Raw genomic sequence first — 15,263 nt, 5'->3', positions numbered from 1 at the left:
AATTTATCTAAGGAATTTAGAAACTGGGCTGAACCCTTTGTGACACATGCAGGTAGAGTTCAGCCAATCAGGTACTAGTTTCTTTGTTTATGTCCGGCCCCCATTTCGCATGCAGCCTTGAAGATTTCCTTTCATGGAGTTCTGCAGTCATAATCCAGTTTATCCAGGTGAATAATATGTGAGAACTAAATGTTGTATCCACTGCAGACTCACAGCACTTAGCAGACCAGAGATAATTGTCTAAGTTGAACATATTGTACAAACACATAACCTTACACTTTGAGACATACAATTTAACTAGTGTTGTGCAAGACACACTGGTTAGAGAAATCAGAGGGTTTTTTTCCTTCCTGCAAACAAATTCAGAAATCAAACATGTGTCCGACACCAAAGGAAACAGCTGTTGGCATAAAGACTTGTTGTGATCCTGTTCTGTATAATGTGCACTACACATATTGCAAGCACTAAGAACATTATCTGTTCCCACAGTGGGGACAGTGTCTGCTATTACACATACTGTAAAACAAGTGCAGTCTCCATGACATTACATCATGGAACAGTTATGTGGTTACGCCTGTTCAATGCCATGTGATTCATAGCAATCATCAGCACTAGATGTATGAGAGGAGGTTTGGCTGAAACTTGGTAAGGTGATTAATTGGCATGAATCTTTTTTTTACCGTGTTAAAGGGGACCTATCATGCAACATGTAAAATGCACTTTTTGATGTCTGTTATATATAAACATGTGTCCCCGGTGTGTCGGGGAACTCACGCAGTGTCAGAAAATAAAACCCTCTCTCATTTCCTCCGTACCCAAATTTCTAAAAACGGGGCTACAACGGAGCTGATTCAGATTTGCGTCCGATATGACGTAATATCGGAAATGTAGGCTGGCTTTACACCCACGGCCCTATCAGAAACGTTGCTATCAGAAACAATGCCCGACTGTTTTGGACGTAATATGGTCGGTGCATGTTTACATTAGCATCGCTAACACTCAGAGCTAACCTGTACTGCACAGAGCATGTGTGTGAAGAAGCAGGAAATATAAAGGAACTCACCTTGTGGTATAACCGGCAAGAGAGAAAGCCTTTGAGCTCCATACTGTTTCAGAAATAATCCTTGATAATCCATGATATGGCGTTTCACCACCGCATAATTTAGTTTAGACAGTAGGCTATCTGCCGGTAGAATCTTTTTTTTTAAAGCTTTATACCCCAAATCAGCACTTTTGAAACAGGAAGTGAAATGGAGGGATATGAGGCATGGCTAGAATGGGTGATCTGTTTGGTATTTTGAGCAAAACACTTTATAGACATGTTTTTTATATATTTGTATATATCTGAGACCTTTGCTATTGCCTAAAAATAGCATGATAGGTGACCTTTAAGGTTTCCAAATGTATCCCAAGCATTAATACATTAATAAAATGTAACTTCTTCGCCTAGTTTGAGATAAGGCGAGATACAACGTTCAATTAACTTAATATTCAAACATTTTAATCTGCATGTTACCCATTAAACGTGTTTAATGGTGAAGTTGGAATCAAACAGTAAAAGCAATAGAGAAAATTGCAAGGCATTAAGTGTTATGGCCCAACATTAATCTGTGTTGCTGCTGAAGGAGAGAATGATGTCACTGTTCATGGTTAATTTAAAACAATATCAACGTTTGAATGAAGCCAGTCAGTTCTCTTGTATAAGTTTCATTGCAAGACTTGCAAGAAGTGTGCACGTTTTTGCACAGAAGGGGAAGAAAATGCTCAACTAGTGTTTGATTTTCATATGATCAATATTACTCTTAAGAGCCTCAAAGTCATTAGCCGACACTCTTTCTCAGCACTCTTTTATTTTTTTAGTTCAATTATTTTCTATATTTTTCTTTGAAATCTTTTCTTGTCTGTTTCCAAGAAAACTATTCGTACGTGTGGTACGACAGCCATTTTAGTCCAGGTGTCAGGTAGTGTTGATATAGTGCGGTGAAAAAATCTGATCAAAAGAAAAAAACATTTGAAGTCAACAACAAATTAAAGGAAGCAGACTGTACCTTGTTTAATGACATGATGCAACAAGTAAGAAACAGCAGAGTTATAATATGCAAACCTTCTGCACTCCTTCGTCATTGCCTGCAAGTTGTTCTTTTGTTTTTTTAATTTACATAAATGTGGATGTTTTGGCAGGAAGCTGTGTGTTGTTATGAATGTTTTTTCCACTTCCCTGTCGAGGCTTGAAGCGCTACGTGAGGGAATGTCGAGTCCTCAAGCCTAAGGTCATCAGAAGTAGTTCAACACAGCTGTAAACAAGTGAGGAATGAAGAGACATTTCACTCAAGGAAAGTACAAAAGTAATCAAAATATTATATTGCAAAATGGCCAGTTACGTGATATTATACGTATATCACTTATGTGACTTTGTGTGAGTTTATTTTTAAGTCAGAAAAGGTTGGGGTTAATTTGAATTTTTCACAATTTATATGATATCTTAAGAACTTATGGGTAGCTTGTGAATTCCCCTCTAGGATGAAATCAATTGAATTGATATACAGTAATAATATAAATGGATTTTCCGTAATTATACTGTCTTATTCATTTGAATCTACATAAAAGTAACCATATTGGCTCATTAAATGTACTGAAGTGGAGTAGAAGTATGAAACAAAAGTACTCAAGATGAGTATTTCATAGTACTGGAGTAACTTTCTAACACAAGTGAGTGAGCTCATAAAGTGTGAATACTCACTGTTGACTCACCTCCAATATATAAGAGAGGCCGACTCTCAATACCTTCCTTACATATAGCAAAAATGCAGATACACGACTGAAAAACCCATTTCCAACCATCTATGCCTTCATGATCATACAGTAATTATTTAAACGTCTTTTAAAGCATGAAAACAGGGAACTAATTTAGTTAGTCTCAAGAATAAACTGTTGACCTAAGATGGTTCCCTGAGGTACTCCAACAGTCAAAATATAGCACCAATGTCCTCCTCCAATCAATTTGAGCCTGATGTAATGACAGATATCACAAGAGGAAATCTAGACAGGCGGAGCAGGAATACAAGCAGACAGACACTATAAACTAAGATTAATGATGCATGACATATGACTATACTATATGAGATCATTGAACATCTGCACACAGCAGACACTACAAAATCGATATGCGTCGTGACTCTCTCATAGACTGGGGGGAGGACCCGCCTGGAGAAGTTATTTTATCACTTTATTTCATCACATGGTTTACTGGATTCATGACATGATGTTTATACGTATCATAGACATTTCACGTGAGAAAAACAAATCCAGACAGTCAAATAAGGTTGATAATTGTGGCTGAAAGATGTATTTAGAATATGTGATATATCAATTATGGCAGCATTGACAGCTTTACTGGAAATGCTGAATTGGCAGAACTTTGCAGCGTTTCATTTCTAATACTTGTCAGGACAAGAGTGCCATGTACTACAGTAAAAGAAAGCTCTTCTTACAGACTGTTAATTATAGGTTATTATGATACCAGGCTACAATATGAAATGTGTTATATTAAAAGGGGGGAAGGGGAGATGCAGACAATGGAGACAAAATGATTATTTGCACATTTGGTGATTTGAATGACTGTTTAATATATTTACTCAAACTATACTAAATGCATCTATTACATTGAACATGACAGAGACTATTTGAGAATTATTATTATTATTATTATTTTTTTTTTTTTTTTTTTGTAGTTTGTTATAATTATTATTATGAGTGAGAAAAAAAAAAGGAAAAAAAAAAGAATATATATATATATATTATTATTATTATTGTTGTATGTTTTGTTTCTGACATGTTCAATAAATTGACTAAAAAATAAAAAATAAATAAATAGCTTTTTAAGTCGTATCACCCCCTTAAATGGATCACATCAGTCCTGTTCTGAAGTCTTTACACTGGCTTCCTGTGTGTCAAAGACTTGATTTCAAAATATTGCTGCTGGTTTATAAAGCTTTGAATGGTTTAGGCTCAAAATACATTTCTGACCTCCTGCTAAATTATGAACCATCCAGATCTCTCAGGTCTTCAGGGACTGGTCAGCTCTCTGTCCCCAGAGTCAGAACTAAACATGGAGAAGCAGCGTTCAGTTATTATGCTCCAAATATCTGGAACAAACTCCCAGAAATCTGCAGGTCCGCTGCAACTCTGACTACTTTTAAATCCAGGCTGAAGACTTTTCTTTTTGCCGCTGCTTTTACTTGAACTATTCACATCTTAAACTGCACTGTAACTTTTTATTCATGTATTTTTTTTTCTTTTAATGTTTCTTTTATTATCTTTGCTTTTAATGACTGTTTTTAAATGCCAATTTCTTAATGTCTTTCATTTTTGTAAAGCACTTTGAATTGCCTTGTGTTGAAAGGTGCTATATAAATAGACTTGCCTTGCCTTGCCTTGCCTTGCCCTGCCTTGCCTTGCCTTGCCTTGCCTTGCCTTAAATGGCTTGTATCGCCAAAAAGCACCAAATGCACCAAATGGTAAAAAGGCAAACATTGTAAATCAAAACAAACAAATGTTTTAGGTTTAGAGGAGCAAACTTGGTTAGGTTAAGGAAAATATCATACTTTAGGTCAAAACAAGATTGTTATATAATTGAAGTCACCTTTGGAGGTCCAACTCACCAATAGATGATAACGGCCTGCTAAACCACTTCAAAGCTATGCTAACAACGACAACTGATAAAGGTAATTTAACCAGCTAAAACATTTGTTTACCATTTTTTAATATTTGTAATAAATAAATCGGTTTCTAGCTCTAACAAAACTTGAAAATCCAGTTTATCCACTGGGTTAAGACTTATTATACTTGTTGGCGTGGTAAAGGTAAACGCCAACCCCCGGTTACCATCTCAAATTAATTTGGTCGTCATGACGACCTGCATTTCATCAAAATGCTAAAGAGGATTTATATTTTGATCTGATCCTAGAAGAGACTCCCATTCTGAAATGAGCCCTCATAGATAAAGGGAAGATTCAAGTTACATCATGATTACAAATATATGCCGATTGCAAAGCCACTGACTATGGTGAAATAATAAGTTACAATTTACTTAAAGTATGAAAGGTATAATAATTGAATGCAGAAATATGTCCCCTGCTACTGTTAAAGTATTATTTATCTTTTTAAAGTGTCGATTTTCAATAGCTGTGACCATGTTTGCAAATCAATTCACACATGCATACACTTCCAACAAGTGTACAACAATCATGTGTCCGAAGTGTATAAGGAATTTCAAAGATTGCAAGGATGTTTCCAACAAGAGTGTATGACAAACCGGTTCATTAGTTTGGACATGGTGGAATCCGTTTGCAAGGTTTGCCCCTAATTATTATTATTAGGCCACTCTCACTGTCACACCCCTGTGTCCAGCCTTGGAATGAACACAAACACTCCTTCACAACCACACACTTGACCTTAGATTCACAATATGGCTACCAAAGGGTGGTTAAGTATTTGTGCACCACCTCATTTTATTTGAATGACCTGTAGTTTAATTGAGTACTTTGAGCAAGCAGCCCTTTTTCTCCTTTTTTTTAAATAAACAAAGTCAAAGTCAAATTTAAAGTGGACCTATCATGCTATATTATAATAATATAGTGTAGGACCATACCTATAAGGCATATTTATACTTTATTTTTTTCAAAATACCAAACAGACCATGCATTTTAGCCATGCCTCATTTCGCTCAATGTGCACTATTTTACCCCTGTTTTTGCAAGGGCTGATTCTGTGAGAACAGCACCACCTACAGGCCTGGCATATGTACTACAGCGTCTCCAGCGCTTTCGAACGGCAATGGCCGTGGCTGTCTCCTCCTGATTGGTGGAGTTGGCCCAATAGCCGTAGCGCCACTTTCCTGACGTCAGGACAGTGTTCAAATCTGGATCCGTTTTTATCAGATCCGTTGCAGCCCCTTTTTTAGAGATTTGGGTATGGAGGAAAATAGAGAGGGTTGTGTTTTCTGACACTTGGTGAGTTCCCTGGAACACCGGGGACACATATTCATGTATAAAAGATGTACAAAAGTGCATTTTGCATGATAGGTCCCCTTGTAAATCTTTCAGTTTGTGTGTACAGACAGAGAGATCGAAATAACGTTTCCAACAATCCCGAATACAAAAATACAATAATACAAATATACAAATATGTATAAAATATGTATATCCTATATATATACAATCAACAGACACATTAAGATAAAACACAACAATCAATATATACAAAATAACAGTCACTTCAATATAAACCCTCACTAAGCAGTGAAAGAGCCTCCTGAAAGAGAGAATGTGGGACAAAAAAACACCAAATAAAAATAAATATTACCCCATACACTTATACACACACCAATATGCTTGTATTGTTATTTGTCTGCTGTCGCTAGGAGCTGGTTTATATGTTGCCCCCCATGAGGCTGGCGTACAGACAGAACAGAGGGCAGGTACACTGACTGCAGAGTAAGGAATGTGTCTTCGTCATTGCGTTGTGCCCTGACCTCACCTCCGTGTGAAAGTCTGTTTGAAGAGCACACCAGACATTCTGAACAAACAAGTATGTCTACCAGTTACTCCTGAAAGACAGAAGAAAAAAGGTCTTTATATATAGAATAACTGAGATGTTAAATACGTTTCCTAAAAAAACTGTAACATATATATATATATATGTTTTATCATATCTTTTTTGGAGCATATCTCTTCCAAAAGAAGAACATTACAAAGCAAATAAAATAATTAAAATAATAAAAAAATTGCAAATGTCATTTAAATGCTTTCTCATTTGACGAAGATTGGAAACAAATGTAAAGCATTGTTAAAAAACCGCTGTCCTATCTGCCTCTCCAACTGTTTTATCTCATGACAGCTCAATCATTTTCAGATTTACTATGTGCTCAGATCCCTGAAATATGGAAAATGGTTTAAAATGTGAAGAGGCAAGTCCAACTGTGCAGCACAAAGCACATATATTTTGTAAGACTGAAATGAATAAGAAAAAACACAAGATTGATGTGTGTTTAATTTCTGATAAAATGGTGAATGGATTGGTGATTTGGACAAAAAAATATATATAAAGAAACACCATCTGCTAAGGACGATTTGACAGTAAGGCCACACGTTCACAGTAAGTGCTCAAACAAAACATCTGGAACAAATGTATCAAAAAGATTGTTTCCAGTACAATAGCCAGTTTAAAAACAACCTAAGTCGGCACGTTTAAAATCTATCTCCGGTACATCCAATCCTATTTACAATGTTACAGAAATCAGGAATATTGCGTTGTAGCTGCATGGGGTGCAGCAAGAGGAGAACTCCTACACCGCTTCAACCACTAGCCTGTCTACGGCCCGGGGGAATACAAATGATTCCTAGAAAAATAGCAATACCACAAAAATAAAGTCCATCATTTTGAAATATATCTCAAGGCCTGTTTGTTCTATAGTGCCATTTGCAACTTTGTAATGACCATTACAATGCAGTATTTAATAAGCAACTTGAAAAGCTGTGTTGGCAATTGTTTGATCATACTGGATTAATAGGTTCAAGTTTTCTGCTATTTTAAGTATTTTTCATATGCCTTCATTAATGTGTTAAAGCAGTAATTTGACCTTTCAGGGAATACATTTATTACATTTTCTGACTTGTCTTGCCAGTTTGTTATGCATTTCTTTATTGCATCCCCACATGTGTGTACCACAAATACAAGTCAATACGAATCATGAATTATGACAGATTGTGGATAGAGTTCAGCCAATCAGGTAAAGCTCCTTCGTTTATGTCCAGCCCCCAAGGAAGATTTGCATGCAGCCTTGAAGATTTCCTTTCATGATGATCAGGAAGTACTGAATGTTTTATTCACAATCAGAATAACAATCTGTCATAATGCATGATTCGTATTGACTTGTATTTGTGGTACATACAGTACATGTGGGGCCAGGGGCGGACTGGGACTAGAATTCAGCCCTGGAAACTGACCCAGTCCGGCCACATGAAATGTCAACGGGGGGGCATCAGAAAAAAAGATACAGTACTATTAGTTATTAGAAATCAGCTGTTTATTAGGCTGCATTCATGCAGTTCAAGGGATAATTGTCACCCACTTCTTGCTCTTGCCCTGCACTTGTATGTGCCAGTTTAGCTGGTTCTTCCACCAACTCAACTGTCTGTCCCTCATCATGAACGCAGGAGGCTGGCTGTATATCTGAACTCGCGCCCTCATCATTCTCTTCATCATCTTGCACTTGTTCTGCTGATGATAGTGCTTGTAGCAGCGCAGCTGCCAAAAAGGTCTGTCAATTTGCGACATTTATATGCTTCACCTGCGAGTGACTTCACCTTTTTTTTCTCTTGCCTTCTCAGCCCCTCTTTTCGTTTTCTCTGATTTTTATCCATGTTTTTTCATTCTCCCTGTCTGCCGCGGCGTCTACCCTGCTGAAAAAAACAGCGTCGACCAACTTAGCTGGTCAGGCTGGTCAACCAACCTGACCAACTGAGTTGACCAGACTGGCTGGTTTAGAGGGGTTTTGGACACTTTAGCTGGCCAGGATGGTGCACCAGCTGAACCAGCTAAACCAGCTAAACCAGCTAAACCAGCCATCCTGGCCAGCTAAAAAAAACAGCATCCATCTATCACCAGTTTATGTTTAATAAATAATAGTATTAAATATACCATGCTGGAAGCTTACCAGGATGCCAGGTGACCAGCATACATTGTTTAAATACTGGTATGATTATTTAAACTAGAGAACATAAATATATTACAAAGATTCATTGTGTCATGTATTCTGGTATCTACAAAAATAAAGACATTGTATAGTGTTCATAACAGTATTTTATAAATAGCAATAAATAGTAGTTAATATAATAAAATACACAGTAACAATACAAATAACAACCAACCTGCAAATCAACCTCAAAATAAATATATTATCTAAAACAGGTGGATTTGATTTAAAATAAAAGTAATAAATAGAATTCAATATTTAAATGGTAACGAAAACAGTAACACTATGAGAAAAAGGCCGTCAGCGCAACTTAAATGATGACGTTAAACAATTTTTTTAAAGGGCCGGCCGGCCGTCAACGGCCCTTGAGGACCGGCCGTTCTGTGGTTCTCCAGATTCTACAGATGGCCAGTCCGCCCCTGTGTGGGGCATGTGTGTACCAGAAATACATGTCAATACGAATCATAAAAATGAAAAAAGCATGTCTGAAATGTTTGCACAATTTGTGTTTGTGTTCAACTTTATTAAGGGCTCTGAGTTTGTTGTGAATAAAACATTCAGTACTTCCTGATCATCATGAAAGCAGTGTTCCATGAAAGGAAATCTTCAAGGCTGCATGCAAATTTTCCTTGGGGGCTGGACATAAACGAAGGAGCTTTACCTGATTGGCTGAACTCTATCCACATATTTCACAAGATGTTCAGCCCCATTTCTAAACTCCTTAGATAAGCTCCGGAGAGAACAGAGACACATCAGAATCACAATCCTTCTTTCTTTCACTGATCGGATTAAACCAAAGGTGGCTTCCAGCCTGTAAGTATACTTTGCATTGAAACATCACCCTGACATTTGTATTTTAATATAGTTGTGTTCAATTCAGAGATCATATTAACTTACTCATTAAATATTATTTCCTTTTACAGATAATCTTGAATTATCCACAGCCATTTGGCAACGACAACAGACTACACCACAGCGTAACACATTCAGTCCTTTGAAGATGAAGTGTGCAAGGTAAGCTCCCGTGCTTTCATTCGCTTAAGTGTAGTATATCTTATTTTACTTGAGTACTAGATCTGAGTACTTCTGACTATAGGTCTTATACTAACCTCATCATGTCTTCTTCTTCAGAGCTCTCCATGCTTTTGGGAGTCATACCCAGCCCACTGCGATGCCAGCAGACCTTGCCGCATGTCTGAGTCTCGGCCATCGGGAACATATTTATCAGCTGCTGTCCAAGACTCCTCTGAATCCCGCACAGCGCCGTTATCAGCCGACCAACTCTCTTCCACGGAGCGGCCTTAACTCACCTCGTTCCTCTTCCCCCTTCGCTGCATCCTCCTCGCAGCCCCCCTCTCCTCTGTCCTCAGAGCCTCGGAGCTGCTTCCGCAGGGACAGCGGCTATCTGAATAAGAAGCGTGTGGTCTTCGCAGACGCCATTGGATTGGCTCTCACTGCTGTACGCCTATTTATCTCTGAGCCATCTTCCCTTTCCTCAGAAGTGCTGATAAAGCCCACCTTCGCTAGACTGCAAGGCCAACAGTCGCCATCAAACAATCTGCAGCGCTGCAAGTTGCGCCTGGGTTTCCCTCAGCCTCAGTTCGACCACAAAGCCTTCCTCACACGAGGCTTGCGTGTGCAGTTGGAGAGCTGCAACATCTCAGAGAACTCCTTGAGCGGCAAAGTGCTCGTCTCCCATGTCGGCATTGATGAGGCTGTACAAGTAAGGGTGACCTTTGACTCTTGGCGAAGCCACCATGACATCCCCTGCAAGTTCCTGCAGCAGCAGCGCTATGGGGGTTCTGATTTGAATTTGTGCGCCTTTGACCTAAGCTTGCCAAAGAACATAGATCCGAAGGAGAGAGCTGAGTTTTTTGTGTACTTCAAGGCTGGACCTGGCGCAACACTACACTGGGATAATAACCAGGGACAGAACTACAGGGTGTTCGTGGAAACGGATGGATCCAATGGTCACCAAGAGGATGCTTTCCGTGGTTACACCACACTTTCACAATATCGGCCGATGCACACGACCCTCAGTAATCAGAACTTTACTGATTCACAGAGGAAGACCATCGACATCCAAAACTATTTAGATTCACAGTCTCTTCAGAGGGGTTTATCAGGCAGAGTCAGAGAGTGGAGAGCAAAGGGTTCGGCCAGGCAGTGAGATCAGCCCAACCCCTCAACAGAACTATGACAACATGTAAATAATGCCACTATTTAATATTTATTTAGAGTTAAGTTTTTTAAGCATACATGGACTTTCTAAAATCTCCAGTGTTGGTTGGTCTAAAGCCAAGCATTTGATCACAAATAATTACTTGAAATGACCACAACCTCTTAACACCACATAACCTGATGAAGGGACAAAGGATAATAATGTTAAAATAAATATCTTTGTTCTATAAATGACATGAAATGTATGTTTGACTTTTGGTTCTAGACGTGAAACAAACAGCAGTTCCCTGATTGAAAGTCCCTAGTTTGACTCATCCTACCCAACTGTACCCATATTGTACCTGGGATTTCTTGTGTTCACCATGAAATAAGATCCTAAATATCTTACCATTTGCATTTTCAGTAACTGTGGCGGGGGCACGTGTTGCAATTACGTGCCAGCAACAATGAGTTGTGTCAAGAGGTTGTGGTCATACCCTGTTGAAATGTGAAGTATGCAATATTGTTCTGAATAAATCTATTTTTGTAAAGAAACTTTTCTTTCTCTTCTCTTCCTTGTGCAGAGGTTACATCCTAATCATCGAACACATGGCCTTTTATAAATACAGCTTATAGTTTACAATGTTATGTTTTGCAGTGTTGCATGAACACATAGTCCCTGATTAGGATATAAAGGCCATGGAGCGAAAGTAGAAAATGAACTACACTACATCCCGGCAAACTTTGTTTCTCTTGGCTCAAGCTCAAATGTCTGATGCGTCTTTTCATGTGCTACATGATTTGCATATAACATTCTGTTTTAGACACTCCCTTATCTGTTGTGAGAGCTGGATTAACATGCTGGGAACTGTTACTCTCAAACTGTTTGAGATTGGTATGGCAAATATTGAATAACCATGGCAGCATGAGCACCGGGACATACTTTAGAATAAAAGCGTGGGCCTGTGTTTACACGCCCAAGGGTGGAGTCATCATTGTTAGACACTGAGAAAGTTGGTCTGTCTGCTTTTTCTGTTCCTTTCTGTCTTAGTCATGTTTCTGTTAAACTTGTTTCTTTGTCCACAACCTTCTCTCCAGGGCTAGAGTCCGCCCTGGACCGCCCTTTGTGAACTAAAGTTGATGCACCATAAATGGAAGCTGGAATGTATCTGTAGCAGTTTTACACACCTTGTACCCTTGTACCCTTGTACCCTAAAACACTTTGTATTCACTCGGCTAGACAGTGTTGGGCTGGTGCAAGGTGTTAGATGTCCTCCCTCTACAATGAATGATAGGATAAACAGCCATGGAACTAGTCTATTTCTAGCATTTTGATGTAGCTTTGAGATAGTTGCATCCTTTACACTTTACCAAAGTATTGGTATCGACCCAATTAAAAAGTATTTTTTCGGTCTATAAAGTGAAACTGGAGAGTACTCTGAGATAGCATACTTTTGCTAAGGCTGTTTCCATACGTGTACAAAATAATGCATTGATATGGCCGGTGCTTCGGACTTGTGCCAAAGTGGCATGGGTTCTTCCTCTTCCAAAGTTTCAACCTTTCACCAAGTTAAATGATAATCGGAACAGTCGTTTTTTTAAAACTGAAAAACAAACTAACCGAACCAATTATGTTTTACTTTTTAATGTTAATAAAGCCACATCAAGATCAAGATCTTAATTAACACATGAGAAAAAGTTACAAACAATAACAAAAGAATCAGAAATCAGAATCAGAAACAGGTTTATTACCAGGTAGGTTTACACGTACGAGGAATTTGACAAAAGCATCACATTAATTAAATCATAAAATCATCTGGAGCAAAAGTTAAAGCAAAGTGGCTTTTTTATACTACTGCAAGAATGTTTGATGATTTATTTGATATATTTTGGATGCAAAATAACTATACAACTATACCTAATGTGTATGAACTGAAACGTAAGTAAAAGTAACAAATGCACTCTTAACAATATCTAAAAATACAAATAAAAAAGTAAAATAAATCCATTTTAAAGAAGTTATACCTTGCTGAATAAGGGTTATTAGTTCACTCATCCTCCCCCTTAAACACTTTTTTGGCATCATAGTGTTACCAATCATAACAACAGCAATGTACATACATATATGACCACACAAGGGGGAAAAACCCTTACAGTGCTGTTGCTGAGTGCTGTCTGCACAATAACCTGCGGACCGATCCAGTGTGCTGCAGCCACAGCTGTGAACACAAAGAGGGGGCTAACAGTACGAGCACACAGTGGTGGCTAGCTCAAAATAAGACACTAAGCTGCAGAGACTGAATTCACCTGTAAACATCAGTTGTGTGAAGCAACAAAGGACACATTATGGAAATAATTACAGCAATTACAAGTGTTGATCACCTTAAAAAGCAGTTGAAATTGATTGTTTTGTTACCCAACATGGCTTGAATTATTGCCAAAAATGGTAGCTCCTGGCAGGATTAGTACATGATTAAAAGGGAGCCTCCCTAACTGTACAATGGCAGCCATTGTATGGTTGATTTGCATATTGTAAACTAGGGCTGGGTCAAAACTCAATATGATGATTCACTGTCCTTCAATAGAACAAATGGAACCGTTTTATGATGAAATTATATTTCGAGGTGAAACATTACATTACTTAAATTGATGACAATAATAAACACATATTGATTCAAAATTACAAAGGTGATCTAAATATTTTTGTTGAAACAAAATAGCATCCAGATCTGAATGTGACTAACAAACTGGACCCTACTCGAAAGCTTCTGCAACCTTTATGTAAATTGTGCATGTAAACATAGTAGGTATATAAAACCTTCACTGCAAAACTGCTTTGTTCATTTCAAACTTAATAAAAACCAGGGCAGAAACATGTTATATGGTAGAATCAATTATTATCGGGATATGAAACTACTTTGCCAGCCCTACAAACTATTTGTTGATATTTTTGGAGAAACAGTTCCCTCAAAGTAGTTTGGTGAAATAATCTTTCAAATTTGCAAATTGTATTATTTCTATTTAGGTTTAATCATTTAGAAATAAACTACATGCTATCTGAAAAAGTGCCTTGTGTTCAAGATAAAGTTTACAAGGCATCAAAGTATCTAAATATGCATGTTTTTTAAAAGGGGAAAGGCTACTATATATCGACTAATTGTGTGAAATAACCATTTTTTTTTTAAATGCAGTTTTTTTTATATATATACACAACCCAATATAACATTTTGGGACTTTCACAAAACGCTGTCAAATGTTCTGAGTCTATGCTGTACTGTACTGCTGTTTTAATGCTACCAAAGGTAGACTATAGGAGTAGCATGAAGCTGCAGCGTCGGAGACTGCAGTTTCAGGACCCCAGTCCTGGGACCGCACTCCTCGGACCCTAGTTTTTCATGACACTGCCACCTAGCGAGTAGGAGACATGAATATGAATGACAACGCAACGAGTGTGAGTAATGTGAAGTGCTTTTAAAGTTTTATTTGTTTGACATTAATAGCCGCTTTCACACCAAGTATTTTGCCGTACTTAGTGCCAATCGAAATTGGTACTTTTTTCTCCCCAGGATAGTACCACCTCTCTAGCAGGCACTAAAAATGGGGGTAAAAGTTGTCGGAACTAAATACTCTTTTTGGTGTAAACGCAACATTTCAGGCACTAACGGAACTAAACGGGAAAAGTACGGGGAAAAGTACTCTGGTGTGAACGCGCCTAGTAACAATTCTGGTGTCTTGAAATGAAGTGTGATTAGCTAACGTTAACTATGATAGTCTTAAGGCAATACAAACAATCATCTGTTAGCTTATAATAGCTTCTAACTGTATTAAAGGCACGAAAAACAATTATTCGTTAGCTATTGCTTTCGGCAAAATAAACTGTTAGCATATTTGATTATTTGTTTAATCAAATCAAATCAAATCAAGATTTTAATGAAACCGTAGCGTGATTTTGGCAAGCCCAACTAGGTGTCCTACATTAATTGTTGATTTAATCACTAATTACAGTAATAGTGTGAGTAATGTGAATCGTGTTGTTTGTTTAAAGTTAACAACTATTCTGGTGTATTGAGTCATCTGTTAGCCTATGAAGACTCGCTGCAAAACCAACTGTTAGCCTTTTTGTTTATTTGTTTAATGAAACAGGGTGCTTTCAATGCGACCATCTTTATAAGGACATTGACACAGGCTACTGGGGAAGTGGACGGCGAGGAATCTTGGAGGGTTTTTACTCCGAAGAGGGCTTCCCGGGGTACTGCAGCTGGAGCTGTTTTCTGGTGGCTGAGGGAACAACAGACCCCGCCTCAAGAATCCTCAGTGTGGAAATTGTGCCCGTCTTCTAAATAAATAA

At 38.0% G+C, this 15,263-nt stretch overlaps 1 protein-coding gene across 1 annotated transcript; it reads left to right on the top strand.

Annotated features, from left to right (window-relative positions):
• Nucleotides 1–9,484: 9,484 nt before the first annotated feature.
• On the top strand, nucleotides 9,485–11,464 carry si:dkey-242g16.2 (uncharacterized protein LOC336380 homolog). The gene is made up of 3 exons (XM_034125883.1): nucleotides 9,485–9,568; nucleotides 9,679–9,769; nucleotides 9,887–11,464. Exons 2-3 carry the CDS (start codon nucleotides 9,756–9,758, stop codon nucleotides 10,923–10,925), a joined length of 1,053 nt encoding a protein of 350 aa, XP_033981774.1. The 5' UTR covers nucleotides 9,485–9,568; nucleotides 9,679–9,755; the 3' UTR covers nucleotides 10,926–11,464.
• Nucleotides 11,465–15,263: the final 3,799 nt, after the last annotated feature.

This window comes from Trematomus bernacchii, unplaced genomic scaffold, assembly GCF_902827165.1.
Source record: "Trematomus bernacchii unplaced genomic scaffold, fTreBer1.1, whole genome shotgun sequence".
NCBI classification, from domain to species: Eukaryota; Metazoa; Chordata; class Actinopteri; order Perciformes; family Nototheniidae; genus Trematomus; species Trematomus bernacchii.
This window is presented reverse-complemented; position numbering and strand designations above follow the sequence as displayed.